A 20,411-nucleotide genomic window follows, 5' to 3' on the forward strand; every position below is an offset into this window, starting at 1 on the left:
AATCTTAACTGATAGTACTCTTGCAAAAGCAAACAAAGGGCCATGATTGTTCCCTGAAACCGCTACCTTATATATGCCCTGGAGGGGCCAATTTTAACCCAAGGCTTTTTATTTTGAACAATTTTTTAACACCTATTAGAAAGATTTTTCATGAAAAATATCTAAGCTCTAGCCGAGATTTTAAAAAGAAGATTTTTTAATTTTTACTATACACAAAAGGGGAAAAACAATTATCTCCCCCCCCCCCCCGGGCGGGGTCAATTTCGACCCAAGTTTTTTATTTTAAAAAACTTTGTACACACTCACTAAAATTTTCATATTTGGGTATCTAAACTCTACTTTTTGGGTTTTTTTAAAAAGAAAAATTTTTTTCAGTTTTTTATATACATAAGGAAAATCATTTACCCCCCGGGGGGGGCCCAATTTTTTCCCCTTATTTGAACAAACTTTGGTAGACACCCATTTGAAGAAATTTCATGAAAATTTTTTACTCTAGCCCCTTTGGGTTTTTTTAATTTAAAAATTTTAATTTTTTTCACCCCTTTTAAAGTTCACAAAAAGGGCCAATTTTCCCGTGAATTTTTGGAAGAAATTTTGGGGGTTTGCCCTTTTTGAGGAGGAAATTTGTTTAAAAGTTTTAAAATTTAACAGAAGGGCATCGTACTTTTTCCCAAAAAAGGTACTTATTTTAGTTTTTCCTTTGGAAAACCCTTTTTTCCCTTTTTATCCCCACAAGGGTTAAAAAAAAACAACACAAAGTAAAAACGGGAAAAATTTTTGGGTAAAGAGAAATTTTCTGTTACCGTCATTTGTTTCTCCCAAAGGGACACAAATACCCCATTGTTTTAAATTTTTTCTTATTTTAAGGGCCCTTACCGGGCCAGATTTGGGCCCGATTCGAAAAGCGACCCCAAAAACTTTTTTTAAGGTTTAGCTAAAAAAAATTAAAAACCCCTTGCTTACTGTTTAAATTTGCTTTGGGGGTTGTCTCAAAATAATTTCATTATCTTTCAATTTTTTCTTCTGGAAAAAAAATATCAAAATGAGTAAAGGGAAAAATGAACTGCACAAACCCGAAATATTTCTTTTAAACTACAGTCTTTTCTTGCTTCCCTATCTTTTTTTACTTGTATCATTTTAAATTTTATCACCCCTAGCTTTTTGCATCATTTTCATCATCTATAAACTCAAAATCTTCACCCTCATCTTTATCAAACATCATTTTCTCTATTAAGTTTAAACCCTTTTTTTATTTAAATGACATAACGAAGTCTTTTGGTTCCCAAAAACAAACCTTTGGGAAAAAATAAAAAATCAAATTCTTTTAAACAGGTTTCCATTTTAAATAAAAAAATAAACAATTTTTTCCAAAAAAAAGTCAACCCTTTAAAAGCTTTTACTTTGATAGCTTACATAAATTTTTAATTATAATTTTTAATAGTCTTTTCAAATTGTCCTTTTAAGTATTAAAATTGGTAAATTTTACATAAGAATGAAAAGATAAACAGAGGGTTGAAATAGGGTCCGTAATACCGAATTTTAAAATTATTAACAACTTTCTGGGATTTTTCAAAAATTTACATAATCATACAGTACACTCACAAAATATCATTATAAAATAAAAGGCAATTTTTTACCATGAAAATCATTCCTTAGATCAACAAAAACTGAAGCAAAAGTTTATATCAATTACCATCATCAAGTTCACCCGCTGATTTAAATGTTTAAAGGTTTAAGATTGACTATCTTCCTCTGTCATCCTTTTCAACGTCTAATTTCTTTAGCCCTGTACAAACATATAAACAACCTTTAAAATAAATTGATTACTGTTAAAATTCTCTCTATTTAACACCAATGCGGAACTGACTCAAAGTGGTTCTTAAAGTGAATTGGTCTTTAATAGTGAATAAAGCCATTTTAAAAAATAATCAGTCCAATTATCTTTAATGTCATGTACTCATGCTCAGACTTTGCTTTACATTTTTATCTTTCCCTAGATTTTTTAACCTTAAAAAGTTTTCAATTTAATTATATTAATTTTCCTATTTACCCAGATTTACAATTTTTGAAACTGAGCCCAAGCAAAATATTTAGAATCCAAAAAAAATAAGACTGAGGTTAAAAGTTTTTAAGTAATAGATTTCACTCTTTCTGGTGCTTTAATCTATATAAAATTTTATAACAAATCAAGGCTAACAATGACAAAGAATTAAAAAATTTTGATCTTAACGAAAATTTCAATAAAATTGGAAAGAAAGAGGGCAATGATGGGGCCCTGAGGTCGCTCACTTGTAATAGGTCCCCCCCCGGAAGGGGCAATTTTAACACAAGGGCTTTTATTTGAACAAACAGGTAGACACCCATAAGCCTAAACATCTAAGCCTATCTCATTGGGTTTTTTAAAAGAATTTTTTTTAATTTTTTACCATAACACCATTAGTTAAACCTGGGGGAGCCATTTTACCCAGGGCTTTTATTGAACCAAAACTTTGTGACACTTACTAGAAGATTGTTTCATGCAATATCTCAGCTCCTAGCTCTTGGTTTTTAAAAAGAAGATTTTTTTAAGTTTTTTACTTATATGCATTATAGGGAAAATCAAATGACACCTTGGGCGGGGCCATTTTGAACCCAGGGCTTTTTATTTGAAACAAACTTTAACACGCATTAGAAGATGTTTCATGCCTAAATATCTTAGCTCTAGCTCTTCGGTTCTTTAGAAAAGGAGATTTTTTTAAAGTTTTACTATAATGCATATAGGGAAAATCCAATGACCCCCCCCCGGGGCGGGGGCCAATTTTTGACCCCCAAGGGGCTTTTATTTGAACAAACTTTTTGTAGACATCATTAAGATGTTTCATGCTAAAATATCTCAGCTTACACTCTTAGGTTTTTAAAAAAATTTTTTAAGTTTTTACTATAATATATTGGGAAAAATCAATGACCCATCTGGGGCGGGGCCAATTTTTGACCCCAGGGCTTTTATTTGAACAAACTTGGTACAACTCACTAAGAAGAAGTTTTCATGCCAAATATCTAAGCTCTAGCTCTTAGGGTATTTTTAAAGAAGATATTTTAAGTTTCTCCTTTCAGTTGCCATGGCAACCAGAGTTTCTGCATGGAATTAAATTCTTGAACAATTTTTAAAGGTTGACCACCCAAAGAAACATTCCTGTAAAAGTTTGGATGAAATTGGCCTTGTGGTTTATGAGGAGATGTCCATTTAAAGTAAAGTTTAGCGACGGACAGACGCCGGACGGGAAAAGGACACGGACGGACGCCGGACGAAAAGCGATCACAAAAGCTCACCTGTCACTTTGTGACAGGTGAGCTAAAAATTAACCCAATCATGCTGAAGCTTGAGTACTAAAGTATATCATAAATCAAGCAATCTTATAAAACCAAGATAGGATAATGACTTCAATTGTCAGTATAATGATTATTTTTCTCAATGAGCAAAGAAAGCAAATATTTTGTACTTTTGAAAAATGGCTTAATATGTTGTAATAAGAATTTAACATGGAAACAGGTGGCACAGGACAACTTTAAGATAATTTCTTCAAAAGTGAGTTATACATATATATTTACCTCTAACTTTTCAAGTCTTTCTTTTTCATCTTTGGCAAGCTCTTCCTCTGACTTTAATCTGTCTGTAGCCTGGAATCATAGTTCTAATAACATTTAAACAATTGAAGAAATTTTCATACTATTTAATTATACATAAAGTATTGAAACAATGAGTAACATGCAAACAACACAACTTTCAATTAAATACATATGTAAACCCTGCTTACCAGATACAACAAAGACATTTTAACTAGGTTGTGTACACTTTCTATTGTGTAACATTTACATAATTGTTCTTGTACTCTTTTATTCAATGTAGACAAATCTAAATAGCATGTAAATTCAATTATATATTCAGCCATACAAAAGATACAAAACTTTTAAAAAAGAAATTCTATTTACTAAAATACAAAATTAAAGCAACAAAACTCTAACTGTACAACTTTAGTATAAGGTAAACTTACCTGGCCTTTCATTTCGAATTGTAAAGATCTAACAGCAATGTCATAGTCATCTGTTGTTTTCTTCACTTCATCATCACTCTTACCCTGAATAATAATAATAATATATAGCTCACTTGCCCTGAATAATAATATACAATAGTTAACTTGCCCTATACAATAGTTAACTTGCCCTGAATAATAATATACAATAGTTAACTTGCCCTGAATAAAAATATACAATAGTTAACTTACCCTGAATAAAAATATACAATAGTTAACTTGCCCTTAATAATAGTGTACAATAGTTAACTTGCCCTGAATAATAATATACAATAGTTAACTTGCCCTGAATAATAATATACAATAGTAAACTTGCCCTGAATAATAATATACAATAGTTAACTTGCCCTATACAATAGTTAACTTGCCCTGAATAATAATATACAATAGTTAACTTGCCCCGAATAATAATATACAAATGTTAACTTGCCCTGAATAATAATATACAATAGTTAACTTGCCCTAATAATAATTTACAATAGTTAACTTGCCCTGAATGAAAATATACAATAGTTAACTTGCCCTGAATAATAATATACAATAATAAACTTGCCCTGAATAATAATATACAATAGTTAACTTGCCCTATACAATAGTTAACTTGCCCTGAATAATAATATACAATAATAAACTTGCCCTGAATAATAATATACAAATGTTAACTTGCCCTGGATAATAATATACAATAGTTAACTTGCCCTGAATAAACATATACAATAGTTAACTTGCCCTGAATGAAAATATACAATAGTTAACTTGCCCTGAATAATAATATACAATAGTTAACTTGCCCTGAATAATAATATACAATAGTAAACTTGCGCTGAATAATAATATACAATAGTTAACTTGCCCTATACAATAGTTAACTTGCCCTGAATAATAATATACAATAGTTAACTTGCCCTGAATAATAATATACAATAGTTAACTATACAATAACCTCTCAACTACACCTACTAGTACATTAAAGACATTTTAACTTCTGTGTAGAAATATCAGTTAGTTCTTATCACAGCCTTAGTCCTAATGATTTAGCCAACAGCAAATTCTACTCTTGATGGATACATATAATCCTTGTAGTCTAATCAGACTCTATATTGTTGGTAGCTCAAGTTTTTGTATTATGATACTGAAATCCTTTAAACTTTGAATTCAAAGCAGGGCAAATCCTTTACACAAATTCAACTTGTTAAGAGTTAAACATTTGGATTTCACAAGTAAAATACTGGTTTTCAAAGTTTGAAAAAATTAGGAAATTGGATGGACTGGCAAAATCTGATTCAATTTACTTTCTTTTTTATATGAAACATACTTTTACTTGTATGCATGATATTTATAATGTAAATTCTTGGAACATTTTCACTTGTCCACAACAGCTTTGGGGCAACCTGGGCAATATGGACAATTGATTTTTCCGTCCCTGCTTGGGATTACTTTAAATTTAAATATAGTATAAAACTTGTTTGGACAATAGTTACAGGTTGCTACAGAAATAACTGTGAAAGTAACCTACCTTCATTTTATTTTTACTAATGAGAGAATGTAATGATTTCCATTGTTCATCTAATTCTACTGTCATCTGAACTGTTTCTTCTTTCTCCATTTGTCTCTCATGCTGAAACACAAAAAACATATCGATATTATATCTTCAATTCTTGACATTTAAATCTAGAGTTTTTACAGTAACATGCTTAATTTATTTAATTTTACCCATGAAATATGGTGCTATATGAGTCAAATATATTTCATATCTTTTAAAAATAAATATGAAATATAAATATGAAACTGGGCGGAGTCAAAACTCATATTTATTTTAAGGGACTTCTTTCGCCATTTTATTTGAAAAATCTGATAAATTCAAAACAACTTTTTGTTGAATTTTGCTTCGAAAACTATCTAGAATGATAGAACATTGTCTAACTATGAAAACAAGAGCCCGGTTTGAGCCTGGTGATGCTCCCGGAATAGGTTTTTGACACAGAAAAGTACACCTCTTGTAGTTTCACAGTTATGTCCCTGGAAAATGTTCAAAGTGCAATAATTCCAAAATTAGGCAAGGCAGAGTTACTGTTCTTTGCACTGCACTTCTAATCAATGTGATCTATCAACCTACAAAGTTTCTTGTTGATACCTCTTATGGTTTCCGAGTTATGTCCCTAACAAAGTACAAAATGTAAAAATGAACAAAGGGCAATAACTACAAAATTTGGCAAGGCGGAGTTCTGCTCTTATAGTTTTAGAGTTATTTCCCAGACAAGATTTTTTATAAGGGGAGATAATTCAAAAATTGGGCAAAACAGAGTTATGGTTTTTTTTGTGCTGCACTTTTACTCAATAAGATCTATCTACCAACAAAGTTTCATGTTAATATCTCTTATAATTTTAGAGTAATATCCCAGACAAAGTTCAAAAAGTAAAAATAAACAAAGGGCAATAACTCCACAATTAGGCAAGGCAGAGTTATGATTCTTGTGCACTGCACATCTAACTATTGAGATCTATCTACCTACAAAGTATTATGTTGATATCTGTTATAGTTTTATAGCTATGTCCTAGACAAGATTTTTCTAAAAGGGGAGATAATTCAACAAGAGGGCCATGATGGCCCTGAGGTCGCTCACCTGTATATATAGGCCCCCCCCCAAACCCCCACCCCCCCCCCAACGTTGCAGGGCCAATTTAACCCAAGGGCTTTTATTTGCACAAACTTGGTAGACACCCATAAGAAGATGTTTCATGCTAAACATCTAAGCTCTAGCTCATTGGGCTTTTTAAAAGAAGATTTTTTTAAAGTTTTTACTATACACATATAGTTAAAAACAATGACACCCCTGGGGCCGGGCCAGTTTTGACCCCAGGGCTTTTATTTGAACAAACTTTGTAGACACTTACTAGAAGATGTTTCATGCTTAATATCTAAACTCTAGCTATTTGGGTTTTTTCAAAGAAGATTTTAAGTTTTTGCTTTACACATATAAAGAAAATCAATGACCCCCGGGGCCGGGCCAATTTTGACCCCAGGTCTTTTATTTGAACAAACTTTGTAGATACTCACTAAAAGATGTTTCATGCTTAATATCTTAACTCTAGCTATTTGGGTTTTTTCAAAGGAGATTTTTTAAGTTTTTGCTATACACATATAAGGAAAATCAATGACCCCCGGGGCGGGGCCAATTTTGACCCAAGGGCTTTTATTTGAACAAACTTGGTAGACACCCATTAGAACATGTTTCATGCTAAATATCTTAGCCATAGCTCTTTGAGTTCTTTAAAAGAAGATTTTTTAAGTTTTTACTATATGCATATAGGGAAAAATCAATGACCCCCCCGGGGCGGGGCCAATTTTGACCCCAGGGCTTTTATTTGAACAAACTTGGTAGACACTTATTAGAACATGTTTCATGCTAAATATCTTAGCTCTAACTCTTTTGGTTCTTTAAAAGAAGATTTTTTAAGTTTTTACTATATGCATATAGGGAAAATCAATGACCCCCTGGGGCGGGGCCAATTTTGACCCAAGGGCTTTTATTTGAACAAACTTGGTAGACACCCATTAGAACATGTTTCATGCTAAATATCTTAGCTCTAGCTCTTTGGGTTCTTTAAAAGAAGATTTTTTAAGTTTTTACTATATGCATATAGGGAAAATCAATGACCCCCCCTGGGGCGGGGCCAATTTTGACCCCAGGGCTTTTATTTGAACAAACTTGGTAGACACTCACTAGAAGATGTTTCATGCCAAATATCTAAGCTCTAGCTCTTATGGTTTTTTAAAAGAAGATATTTAAAGTTTTTTCTTTCGGTTGCCATGGCAACCAGAGTTCTGCATGGAATTTAATTCTTTGAACAATTTTTAAAGGTGACCACCAAAGGAACATTCCTGTGAAGTTTGGATGAAATTGGCTTAGTGGTTTATGATGAGATGTCATTTAAAGTAAAAGTTTACGGACGGACGCCGGACAGACGCCGAACGAAAAGCGATCACAAAAGCTCACCCTGTCACTTTGTGACAGGTGAGCTAAAAATGAGGCTTATCAGAGCTATGGTTCTTTTGCACTGCACTTCTACTCAATGAGATCTATCTACCTACAATGTTTCATGTTGATATTTCTTATAATTTTAGAGTTATGTTCTGGACAAAGTTCAAAGTGTTAAAATTAACAAAGGGCAATAACTCCAAAATTAGGAAAAAAAAGGTTATGGTTCTTGTGCACTGCACATCTACCCAATGATATCTATTTACCAAGAAAGTTCCATGTTGGTATCTCTTATAGTTTTAGAGTTATGTCCCGGAAAAGATTTTTCTAAAAGGGGAGATAATTAAAAAATGAGGTTTAACAGAGTTATGGTTCTTTTGCACTGCACATATACTCAATGAGATCTTTCAACCTACAATGTTTCATGTTGATATCTCTTATAATTTTAGAGTTATGTTCCAGACAAAGTTCAAAGTGTTAAAATTAACAAAGGGCAATAACTCCAAAATTAGGCAAAAAAGGTTATTGTACTTGTGCACTGCACATCTACCCATTGAGATCTATTTACCTACAAAGTTTCATGTTGATATCTCCTATAGTTTCAGAGTTATGTCCCGGACAAGATTTTTACTATATGCTCTCCCTTCGGAGAGCATAACAAATCCGAACACCAATATCTTAAATTGAGTTATTAAAGCTGTAAAGACATTTAAACAGTTGTTTACGTGAGGTTACAATGTAGTGCCAAATATTGTGTGCAAAACAACACGCAATAATATATTACTGCGCTCTGTACAACTGCAGTTGCGTAGTTTGTAACCACTTTTCTTTGATAATGAAATTAAAGTGACATTATGCCCATCTAAAGGTATATAGTGAGTGAACAGGTGAGAGTTAAAATAAATTTTCATTTTGCCGTAATTCCTTTTGATTTAATAATTTACTGCGCATAAACAATAAATAACCACCAGATTCAAACGAAATTTCAGTGCATATAATTTACAATGTACCTGTAATGTTCAATTTATAAAAAGAGTGGGGCAGTCTTTTTATATTTTAGGCAGATTTCAATTTTTATCATAAATATTTTCAAAAAAATCTGTTGGTCAAACATCATTTTAACAGTCAATCTTTTGAAATATAAAGTCAATTCAGCTCAACTTGACAATGAAAATATGAGCATAATGTCACTTTAAATAAAAAGGTTATTTTATTGTTTTTTGTGAAATATTGAATATATTTTCCGGCTTGTGAAAATATGTGGCATTTTATCATGTTTCGTGAAAATATACTCCATATTTCTCTCAAACGAAAAAATATCCTAATAATATTAACTGTTGTTATAATAAAATTTGCCTGTATATATGAAATCATCCTCATCAGAAACCTTTTGACACATTTCACCTTTATTTTTTACTGCTTGGGATTTACGTCGCACCAACACAGTATAGGTCAAATGGTGACTTTCAAGCTTTACTAATGGAGGAAAACCTCTGGTGTCCTTCAATGTGTTAAATCAGGCACCAACGGGCTCCCAAGTAGAACCACCAACATTCTGTAAGCTAGCTGGAAAGCTTCCTCACATGGTAGAATCCAAAGTCCCTGTCAGAATTCTAACCACAGCTGTGAGGGGCAAGTGGATTGAAGTCCAACTACCTTAAACCACTTGGCCACAGATGCCTCAAACACTCCAGCTGTAGTGGTGTACAACGAGCCTTTTACAGAATGCAAAGCAAACTTGGCATAAACTTTCATAATAAGTACTATCTTTTAATCTTTTAAGTACTTTAATAAAAAACAGTTTTGAGGTAAGTAAATTAGACTTTATTATCTGTAATTTGTAACTGCAAATATTGCTTCTTGGTAATATATTTGTGGGAGGGATCACTTAAGAAATCTAATTTGCATAAATTTTGCTTTCACCTTTTTCTTTTTTGAGTCTTTAATCATGTCCTCCATTCTTTCTTTCCAGGACTTCTTTTCATCTTCAGGGTCTCTTCTCTGCATAAAACCTCCAAAATGTTCTGTGGCAACAAGCTTAGCTGAAACAATCCAAACAGTATTGAGTTATACAAGTAAGGTCATAATTGCTCATGTGACCACATGTATTAAGCAAACTTTTTTCTTCAGCAACCATTTTGAATTCCATCAAATCATTAGCTTATGATATCAAATAGGTCAATGAAACTCATCAAGCCTTTGTGTTTTTAAAGAAAAACTTTATGAAAACACTTGTGTTAACAACAAAACAACCAGTGTCAACAATCTTTGAACAGAGGAAATTCCAGAACTGATAGCAAACGCAAATTAAGTTATGTAGGGTGATTTATTCAATAAAATTGATAAAACACACACTGTTCCTGTTAGTTGTCTGCAGTAAATTGAGTGTGTACCAGGAGTAGAACCACTGTTCTGTCAGTTGTCTGCAGTAAATTGAGTGTGTACCAGGAGTAGAACCACTGTTCTGTCAGTTGTCTGCAGTAAATTGAGTGTGTACCAGGAGTAGAACCACTGTTCTGTCAGTTGTCTGCAGTAAATTGAGTGTGTACCAGGAGTAGAACCACTGTTCTGTCAGTTGTCTGCAGTAAATTGAGTGTGTACCAGGAGTAGAACCACTAACACATAGTAAGCTAGCTGGATAGCTGGCTCACATGTAATAATTTGAAGTTCCTGACAAGTTTTAAACCCATGACAGTGAGGGGCAACTGTTTGAATACAATGACCCTAACTTCTCTGCAACAGATGCCTCAAAATATTTATTATGAAGATGAGATATAAATAGGACTTAACTTTCAATTAATTTACATATACTATGTTTATAATACACCTATTCTGATTTAAGGTGCTATAAATTAATAATAAATATTCAATTAATAGGAAAAGGTTTATTACCAGCCGCTCTTTTGTCATCATCATCGTCATCATCATCACTGATGACTGGTTCATCAAACTTTTCTATATCAGCTAGAGACTGGCCATAATGTGTTAACTCTTCCTCCTCATTCAAGTTAAACTTGTTCTTTACTGTTGATTTCTGTAATTTATAAATAACAACAACATCTTTAAATACAGACTATGTATAGTAACGTTATCACTTAACACATTTTACCAATTCAAGTGGAAAGTTATTAGTTTAGGAAAAACAATCTCTCAGGTGTACAAATATTCAAATATGGGTGAAAACATTCCACCCAAGTGGAAAATTCTTTAATACTGGGTAATATATATTGGCATTAGTATTGGGGTATATAGTACATAGAGACAGATGATCAAAACTTAAACTTCGCTTTTTTAAACAGTTTTTATGATTCAGTCTCTCATATAAAGTGACTAAATATGACTATCTACAGTCAAACCTGTGTTAAAGACCGCCACTGAATAAAAATCATCCTGTAAATAAAAGCCACTTTACAACAATCCTTCATTGATTAAAAAGAACAAAGTAACCTCCAAATAAAGCCCACCTGTGTCTCCAAAGGCCATTTTTGGTCTCCCTCTTGAATGACCTTTGTTCACACGTTTGACTGTACTGGCAATTAAAAACAACATTTTTACAAAGACTTGTTATTTAAGATCCCAAGCTGAAATATTAAATCCCAAATCTCTTTTTCCAGTCTTCATTAGAATTTGAAAATAGTTCAATTACCAAACAACAAATGTAAATCAATACCTCTCAAAATTTAGCCTGATAAAAATTTGTTTAGCTTACAGATCTTTCCATAGCATATCTTTTCATCATTTTCTCCTCCAATGACAAGGCTGCATCATGCTCTCCTATTCTCTTATCAATGAAACGATTTTTCTTGAACTGTTGTTCATACTCCTTCAGCAAGGTTGCCTTCCTCTATAAAATAGGTTAAAACTTTATGTGAGTCTTTTTTGTGACTATCATTAATTAAGTTAGGAAATATTTATCAATAACAATGTAGAAAAAACTCAGCAGCACCATTTTTTTCTTTTTGCTAAGTAAGGCATACTTTGATTACCAAACATAAGCAAATATTGGCAATCCTTAGTCAGCCCTTGATTTAATACAAGAAATTATCCTGTCTAAGGAAGAATCTACAGATTTTACAACAAACTTAAATATTTATGAATGAAAATTATCACAAGCAAACCTACATGTAATCATGTAGAAAGTATGCATTGTAAACACATGCAACTGTTGCCAACTGACAATAAAAGAAAATGTAACAACTTACCCTTTTTGTTGCCTTAGACCTTGAAACACCAGGCATACCCTTATCAAATTTTGACATTTTTCTACCGAGAATATCATGTTTTTGTCTGTTGACTTTCACTTCAAAAGGATTTATCTTCTTTTCTTGATGTTTTCTCTTATTTCTTGTGTGATCAGCAGTGGATTTGCTCTTTTTCTTCCCCATTGTAAAGTTGTTACTCAAAATCTGTAAATTATAACATGTGGTTATGATTCATTTTTTAAGTTCATAGATCAAAATAACCGAAGTTCTCTGGAAAAATCACAAAATATATATGTAGAATGTATAGAACAATTAGTTGTATATATCGCAAGACTTAAAATTATTAATGGGGATTGATCAATAATTGATAATTTATTGAGTTTTTCTAGACATCCATTGTCACCACAAAATCATTTATATTTCTTACACCGTAACAGTACAAAATACCTGTATTTACTTATTATCTACAAAGTCCAAGATAGACCTGGTTTATATATTGAAAATTTTATGGTTGTTATGATGTTATCAAATTATTTATAAGAACTTTTTCAATAGCGCATAATGCTTACAGGGGTTATTGATTCCTTGGAAGTCGTTTATCATAAAATTGTAAACAAATATGACAAACTGTAGAGTTATTTCAATTTTATCTCAGACCACTCACCATTTACTCTTGGGTGGGCATAAGAACTGTTCATCATTTAGCAATAGGGGACAAGATGTGTAAGCGGCCAGCTAGCTCAGTCTGGGTGAGTAAACTGTGCAGCCTGACCGGGACTAGTTCTGGCTTCCATAACTTTATATGATGTTGTGCGACAGTAAAGTTATGGGTCAACCCTATTTACAAAGGCTACCACATGCATGCCATAACGTCCAAGATGTCCGGGACATTTGATAAACAAATCAATTTTGAATCAATTCATGTTTTGTTTTTAAATGAAACTTCAATAAAATTGTGTACCCAACTATTTGCTATGGAAATATGTAGAGAATGTTTACCAATATGGAGTCTGCTTTCAAATGAAATCTCGCGGGACTTCCAAGTTTTGGGAATTCTAACATCTATTTTTAGTAATGGACCATACACTATTTTTAGTAAGTGTATGATTTTAAATAAAAACAAACAAATAATTCATGAATCATCACTCAAAACAATATAAATCCAACATGTTTTTGGTACAATGTCTGTTATTGAATAAATACACTGTTTAGCGTATTTTAATACACCTGTTAAAATCGATTAATTCTTATGAATGATAAAGTTTTTATTCGAATCGAGTTGACCTCTGGTTATATCAGCTTATCTCGTTGGTCAACGGTTTATTTTTTAGATTGCTGATTGGATTATTTCAAATTTCTGTTATTGAATTTGATAGGTTGTTTAATTACCTATATATAGGTTATATTTTGCTTTTGCTCGCCATTCTGTTACTTATTTTGTAGTCGAGATCACATTCTAGTCTTTTTGGAAGTTTCGAAAACAGAAAATTTTTCGTTCTTTACATTTCGGCTTATTTATTTTCGAAACAAAATGTAGTTTTTTGTGAAAGGATTTTCGAATTTGAAACTGTTTTCTTTATTTGAAACAGTTTTTTGTATTTATTTTTGTAACGTGTTTTGGTAACTTTTTGTTTGAACACGTTTATTTTATACGTGTAAATTTAAAATGGCGGAGAAGAATCAAGTAGAGGTACTCTTCGACATGATTATGGTAAACTCAATTCTGAGGGTTTCCGGATGGGAGTCAGAAATCCCTTCGGACAATGAGGTTGTTGTTGTTGGTTTAATGGCGCGAAAGAGGGAGGTCGCACTCTTCAAGTACAGGAAGAAAACTCAGCCAAAGTGACCGAAAACACTTCTTTTACTTTGAAAAAAGAATACGAGTCTTTGGTGGAAGGGAAGAGGCAAGAACTACAGAACGAGGCCAGGATAAGTAATTAAAGAAAAAGATAAGTCACAAAAGAAAATTCTTTAGCTGAACTCAGAGGTGAAGAATTTTTAGATCTTTCTCCTTTGAATTGGCATCCTGTACATTACAAGATACAAGATTTAAGAAAAAAATAAGCATTTTAAAATTTGAAAGCAAAGAAAAATTAAAAAGAAAGCTGGGCTTGTTTAGAATCATTTTCCTTTCAGACTTCCTCTGGGTCCGAAAGTTCTGAGTCTGAAACCAAAGCCACAAATTGAAAAAGAAAAAAATTCCGGTACAAAATCTAATCGTATTCATGATGATGGTTCTTCAGATTCTGAATACTCAAGCATACAGTATTAAAACAAGAGGCTGTTCCGTAAGACAGCGCGCGTCGTGACAGCGCCTCGACTTTTTTTAGTGCTTGCCTATAATACAAAACATTGACAGTTAAGGGCCATAATTCAAATAAAATCTTTGACAGAATTACCTTCTCCTGGACATGTTTGGGAATCATGATTGTAAACAAGTATTCCAACTTTCAAATTAATATCTCAAACAGTTCAGTCAAAAAGTGGACTGGTACTAAAAACTTAACCAAGATTCTAAGTCGATAAAAGGCCTTAATTTTTAAAACAAATCCTTGACAGAGTTACCTTCTCTTGCGTACAGATGGGGGTAATGATGTGAAATAGCATTAAAAGTTTCAAAGCAATATCTCAAAGGGTTAAGGCAATAAGTGGATTTTACCCATATTCAATGTATTTTCTAAGTCAAAAAGGGGCATAATTCTGTCAAAAACCTTGACAGAGTTATGTCCTCTTGTCTGTTGATGAAGGTCGTGATGGTAAACAAGTATGGTCAGTTTCAAAGCAATACCTCCAATGGTTTTGAAATAAAGTGAGGTGGTACAAAAAACTTAACCAAGATTCTAAGTCGATAAAAGGCCTTAATTTTTAAAACAAATCCTTGACAGAGTTACCTTCTCTTGCGTACAGATGGGGGTAATGATGTGAAATAGCATTAAAAGTTTCAAAGCAATATCTCAAAGGGTTAAGGCAATAAGTGGATTTTACCCATATTCAATGTATTTTTCTAAGTCAAAAAGGGGCATAATTCTGTCAAAAACCTTGACAGAGTTTGTCCTCTTGTCTGTTGATGAAGGTCGTGATGGTAAACAAGTATGGTCAGTTTCAAAGCAATACCTCCAATGGTTTTGAAATAAAGTGAGGTGGTACAAAAAACTTAACCAAGCTCAATACACTTTCTAAGTCAAAAAAGGGCCATAATTCTGTCAAAAACCTTGACAGAGTTATGTACTCTTGTCTGTAGATGGAGGTTATGATGGTGAACAAGTATGGTAAGTTTCAAAGCCATACTTGTAATACTTCTGAAATAAAGTGGGGTGGTACGAAAAACTTAACCAAGGTGTGACGCCAACGCTAACGCTAACGCCGACGCCGACGCCGGGGCGAGTAGGATAGCTCCCCTTTTCATAGAAAAGTCGAGCTAAAAAGAGTTCATATTCCAAAAAGTCTGGTATTTCTTCCAAATCTTCGGATCATGTTAAATCTCAACAAAAATATCCTCATGCCTTTTTGAGATATGAGCACGTCAATTCAAGTGTTGATTTTGAGTCGTTAGAAATGAATCTATTTGTGGCGGGAGAATTGGAAATCATTTCCCAATCAACAACAAAAAAGAAAGAAAGAGAAGCAAGATTACCTTACACTTTACAGTTATACGCTCAGTTTTTGAGTCGTTCTTTTAAATCTGTAGATAGTATTAGAAATTATCTGAGTGGGGTTAGATCAATGCATTTATTGTTAGGATATTCATTAGATCATTTGAATCAGTTTCTTGTTAATTTGTCTTTAAAAGGTTTGTGGTATTTTAGATTTTGATAATTCTAATGATTCAGTTTTCTGGTGTTTATTTTTGTTTGCCTTTTTCTTGGTGGCTAGAAAGTCAAATTTAGTTCCTACTAGAAAGGCTGATTTGGAAGTTAAACATTTTTTATTACGTGGTGATGTGTCAACCATTTGGGAAAATCTTTGTGTTACTTTTAGATGGTCTAAAACTATGCAATTTGGCCAACGTTTGTACACAACTCCTATTATTAAAAATTGTATCCTTCCTCATTTTATGTCCTGTTACTGCATATAATCATATGCTTAAGGTTATTTCCTACTAAAAGTGTAGATCACCTTTATTTGTGTTAAATAATGATAAAGCAGTTTACTTATTACAATGTTTCAAAAGAGATTAAGATCTCTTCTCTCCTGGAATTGGGTTTTTATGATCTTTATTCCCTAAATTTCGTCACCTCGTCGTTCTGGGTTTTGCTTACATTTTGCTTTGTCCTTCTTAATATTGCTGCTGATGAAATTCAGATTTTGGGTGATTGGCATTCAGATGTCTATAAACGTTATATATCCCTTTCCGTACAAGATAAAATTAGGTATTTTAAATTCGTTAGTGATAAGCTAATGTTTTAAGTGAAACAAATATGTGTGTTAATCCTTGTGCTCTCTTTGTTTGGTATTCTCTTATTTGTACTTGTGTTTTAAGTTTTTGTTTTTTTTTTTTGTTTTTTTTTTTTTCATTTATACTTTTCTTTCTTTTTTTCTTCAGTTTCCCGTTTAAATCGTCTAAGAAATCCTAAAAAATCAAGAAATGTATCATCATTTCCGATTCCATTGCCAAACATGTTTCTGATATTTGGGACAGCTGATATTCGTGCTTTCCCTGGAATCACCATTTCAAAGTTGACTTCAAAGTTAGCCAAAGGAGCAGTTAACTTGAATTATGATAATATCATTATTCATGTGGGTACTAATGACATTAATAGTTCATCTGCTGGAGAAATTTCTTCTTTGTATTCAAATTTAATTTCAGTTGTTAAAAACTTTACTGATCAATTTGATACTATTTATATGTCTTCTATTTTGCCTCGTCCAGTTGACTTTGTTAGTACTGGTGCGAAGGTCAAACAGGTTAATTTGACTCTAGAATCAATTTGTAAAGATAGGAAAATCAAATTTTTGAAGTCTTTTCGTCCTTTCATGAGAAAGCCACCTCCCTAAGAGAGAGTTGTTTGCTATTAAAGATGGTGGCTTACATTTGAACTTAGAGGGCACAAGACGGTTAAGACAATTTTTTATCAATACTGTTGCTCACATGTAATTATGAAGGTTGTGCCTTTCGCTCCCATTTAAGAGAGGAGCTTATGGATTATTCGTATCCATTTATTCATTTCGTTTTGTATTATATTATCTGTACAAGCTGTAGATTGATTATACTAAGGAAAGTGTGGGCATTAATATTTGAATTTTGTTTAAGGGTGCTTATCTTGAATAAGATTCTTATCAAGTTAGCTGTCTTTCTTTACAAGGTAAAAATTAATACCTTGAAGAAAATATTTCTGGAGAAAATGGTATTTCACGTTTTCCTAGAAAAGTTTTGTTCTTTCTATGAATGATTGAGATTTCATATATTTGTATTTGCTACCTATTGTTTCCTTTTTATGAATTTATGAATTCAGCTGTATACTTTACAAAGTAATATTTCATACTTTGGAGTAATTCATTCTAGAGAAAATGGTATTTGACGTTTTCCTAGAATATGGACAATGAGTGATTTCTGTGTTATTTCTAGAGAAAATGGTATCTGACGTTTTCCTAGAAACAGAACAGTATTCAGTGAATTGTGTGTAAACTCGAATGAACACTGTTTTTTCTCAAATTGAATGTGTATTCGAGATTTATAGATAAATCAGCGCAAGACATTTGACGGCTTTCAGTAGTTTATTTGGTGAACTTTTAGTGTTTTGTTTGATTATTTTGAATAATCATATTTATTGTTGTATAGTATAATTATATATATGCATAAATTTTTTTTTATTTTTTTTTTGTAATTATGTTTTTGGCCGGTGGGTTGGCGTTTTGGTAAATATTTATAATGATTAGTAATTCTTTGTGGATTGATTAATATATCATTCTATAGTTTATTAGTGTTGACCAATTTTGCAGTTATCTAGTGATTATTCGTGATCATTTATTAACCTAATTAAATATTATTATTGATATTTCTGTCTTGGTTTTTCTCTTTTAAATTTTAAATGAACAATAATTTAGCGTATTTTAATACACCTGTTAAAATCGATTAATTCTTATGAATGATAAAGTTTTTATTCGAATCGAGTTGACCTCTGGTTATATCAGCTTATCTCGTTGGTCAACGGTTTATTTTTTAGATTGCTGATTGGATTATTTCAAATTTCTGTTATTGAATTTGATAGGTTGTTTAATTACCTATATATAGGTTATTTTGCTTTTGCTCGCCATTCTGTTACTTATTTTGTAGTCGAGATCACGTTCTAGTCTTTTTTGCCCACCCACCCTAGCCCATTTGGTTTAGCATTAAGTTTTTAATGCATTTAGTTATTTTAGTACTGCGTTTTGGTAAATATTTATAATGATTAGTAATTTTTTGTGGATTGATTAATATATCATTCTATAGTTTATCAGTGTTGACCAATTTTGCAGTTATCTAGTGATTATTCGTGATCATTTATTAACCTAATTAAATATTATTATTGATATTTCTGTCTTGGTTTTTCTCTTTTAAATTTTAAATGAACAATAATTATTCATAATTGCAAAGCCATGTTTTCAATTAAAAATAGCATTTGGGTCACGGGTCACCTAATGTCATGCTAAGGTATCGGAACCTAAATTGTCACTAGTCACGTGATAATTAGGGCAGCAATGGCGGCGAATTTTATGAAATGTGAACCCACTGATAAACTTTGAGGCATTATTTCATCAATCTAATGTTCTGTGTTTAAATATATAGACTGAAGTGTCCCAAATATATCTACCCGTATTAAAATAGCTTTTGTTCAGATCACGCAAATTTATTGAATTTCAGCAGGACATAAATATGTCACTGTTTTGGTTAACTTTCGATACGGGATTTGCTTCAGCGAACAGGTCTAGCAGTACTATAAAACCTGTTCGCTGAAGTCTCTTTAGAAATTAGCTAGACCAAGGGCTTCCATTAATGGAAGTTTGGGAGTCATTTACTCCCTGACTTTGGCTTGTAAAAAAATCTAATACTTTTCCTTCTTTACCTATATAATGTGACTTCCAATATCAGAGATTTTGCAGTGTCTGACTTCCAAATTTTGGAACTTAGTGGAAACCCTGTATATAAGACCGGGACTAGCACCAAGGACTCTTGCAACACTGGTCTGCGGCACTACTTACTAGGCTATCCAGTTGCTTACATTTCTTCTCGGTCAAGAAGCATACATCTTATAAATCATAAAGTTATGAAATAGTTCATAAACATCATGATCTGATAAAAGCCTGTTTGGCTCTCCAATTTTTCTGCTAAAGCTATCGCGAATATATGTGACAATTGCGAAAACAAAAATTCAGAGGAGAAAAGTTTGTCATTTAAGATTTCCAAAGAAAGCAGAAAATAATTTGATTTCATTCTAAAATGTAAATATGTCTCACAACAGTAAATTACAAGTGTTAAAATTAATAAATTCCTCACGTGTTTTCGTTTCTTGTGTGTGCTGGGCAGCACGAAATACCCAAATACACCCAAATATACCCAAATGTTACCCAAATATACCCAAATATTGCCTAAATATACCCAAATATTGCCCAATTATACTAAAATAAATGTTTTATACTAATAAAGTGCTGTTTTAATCATGAATACACTTTCACTAAGATATAATCAAACATACCCAAATATACATTTTCCTATCATTGTGTTTTGAACAAAAATACAGTATAATCGGTACAAGTCAACCCGGCCCCAAGTCAACCCGGCCCCAAGTCAGCCCGTCCCCAAATTGGTCAACCCGGCCCCAAACCAATGTTATTTCTGGTCAACCCGGCCCCATTTTTATTATTATTTATTTTGCTTTAAAATATAAACACTTATATTTTACAAAGTAATTATTTTTTATTATTTTTTCTTGATACGATGTTTTATAATAATAAAATGATTTTACATGCATCGTTAAATTTTGTCCATAAATAAAAAAGTTATAAGTTATATTCGAACAGAAGATACCGAATATGACTTATATTTTATAAATTGATTATTTTTTTATTAACTTTTCTTGATTAATAATAAAATGATTTTATATGCAATATATCGTTAAATTTGGTTTATAAATAAAAAAGTTATAAGTTATATTTGTTTTTGTTTTTTTTATATATAAAAT

General features: G+C 32.1%; 1 protein-coding gene across 1 annotated transcript; it reads right to left on the reverse strand.

Annotated features, from left to right (window-relative positions):
* Window positions 1-3,588: 3,588 nt before the first annotated feature.
* On the reverse strand, window positions 3,589-19,744 carry LOC132752056 (nucleolar protein 14-like; the record flags this gene model as incomplete). Its single annotated transcript, XM_060742325.1, has 8 exons — window positions 19,727-19,744; window positions 12,253-12,456; window positions 11,760-11,894; window positions 10,943-11,084; window positions 9,974-10,092; window positions 5,587-5,688; window positions 4,032-4,115; window positions 3,589-3,657 (listed from the first exon to the last, which is right to left on the reverse strand). Coding segments are annotated over exons 2-8 (834 nt in total), but the record flags the coding sequence as incomplete, so codon positions are not given.
* Between the last annotated feature and the right edge of the window lie 667 nt (window positions 19,745-20,411).

The sequence above is a fragment of the Ruditapes philippinarum genome, unplaced genomic scaffold (genome assembly GCF_026571515.1).
Source record: "Ruditapes philippinarum isolate M1 unplaced genomic scaffold, ASM2657151v2 ctg10518_1_1_1_1, whole genome shotgun sequence".
NCBI classification, from domain to species: Eukaryota; Metazoa; Mollusca; class Bivalvia; order Venerida; family Veneridae; genus Ruditapes; species Ruditapes philippinarum.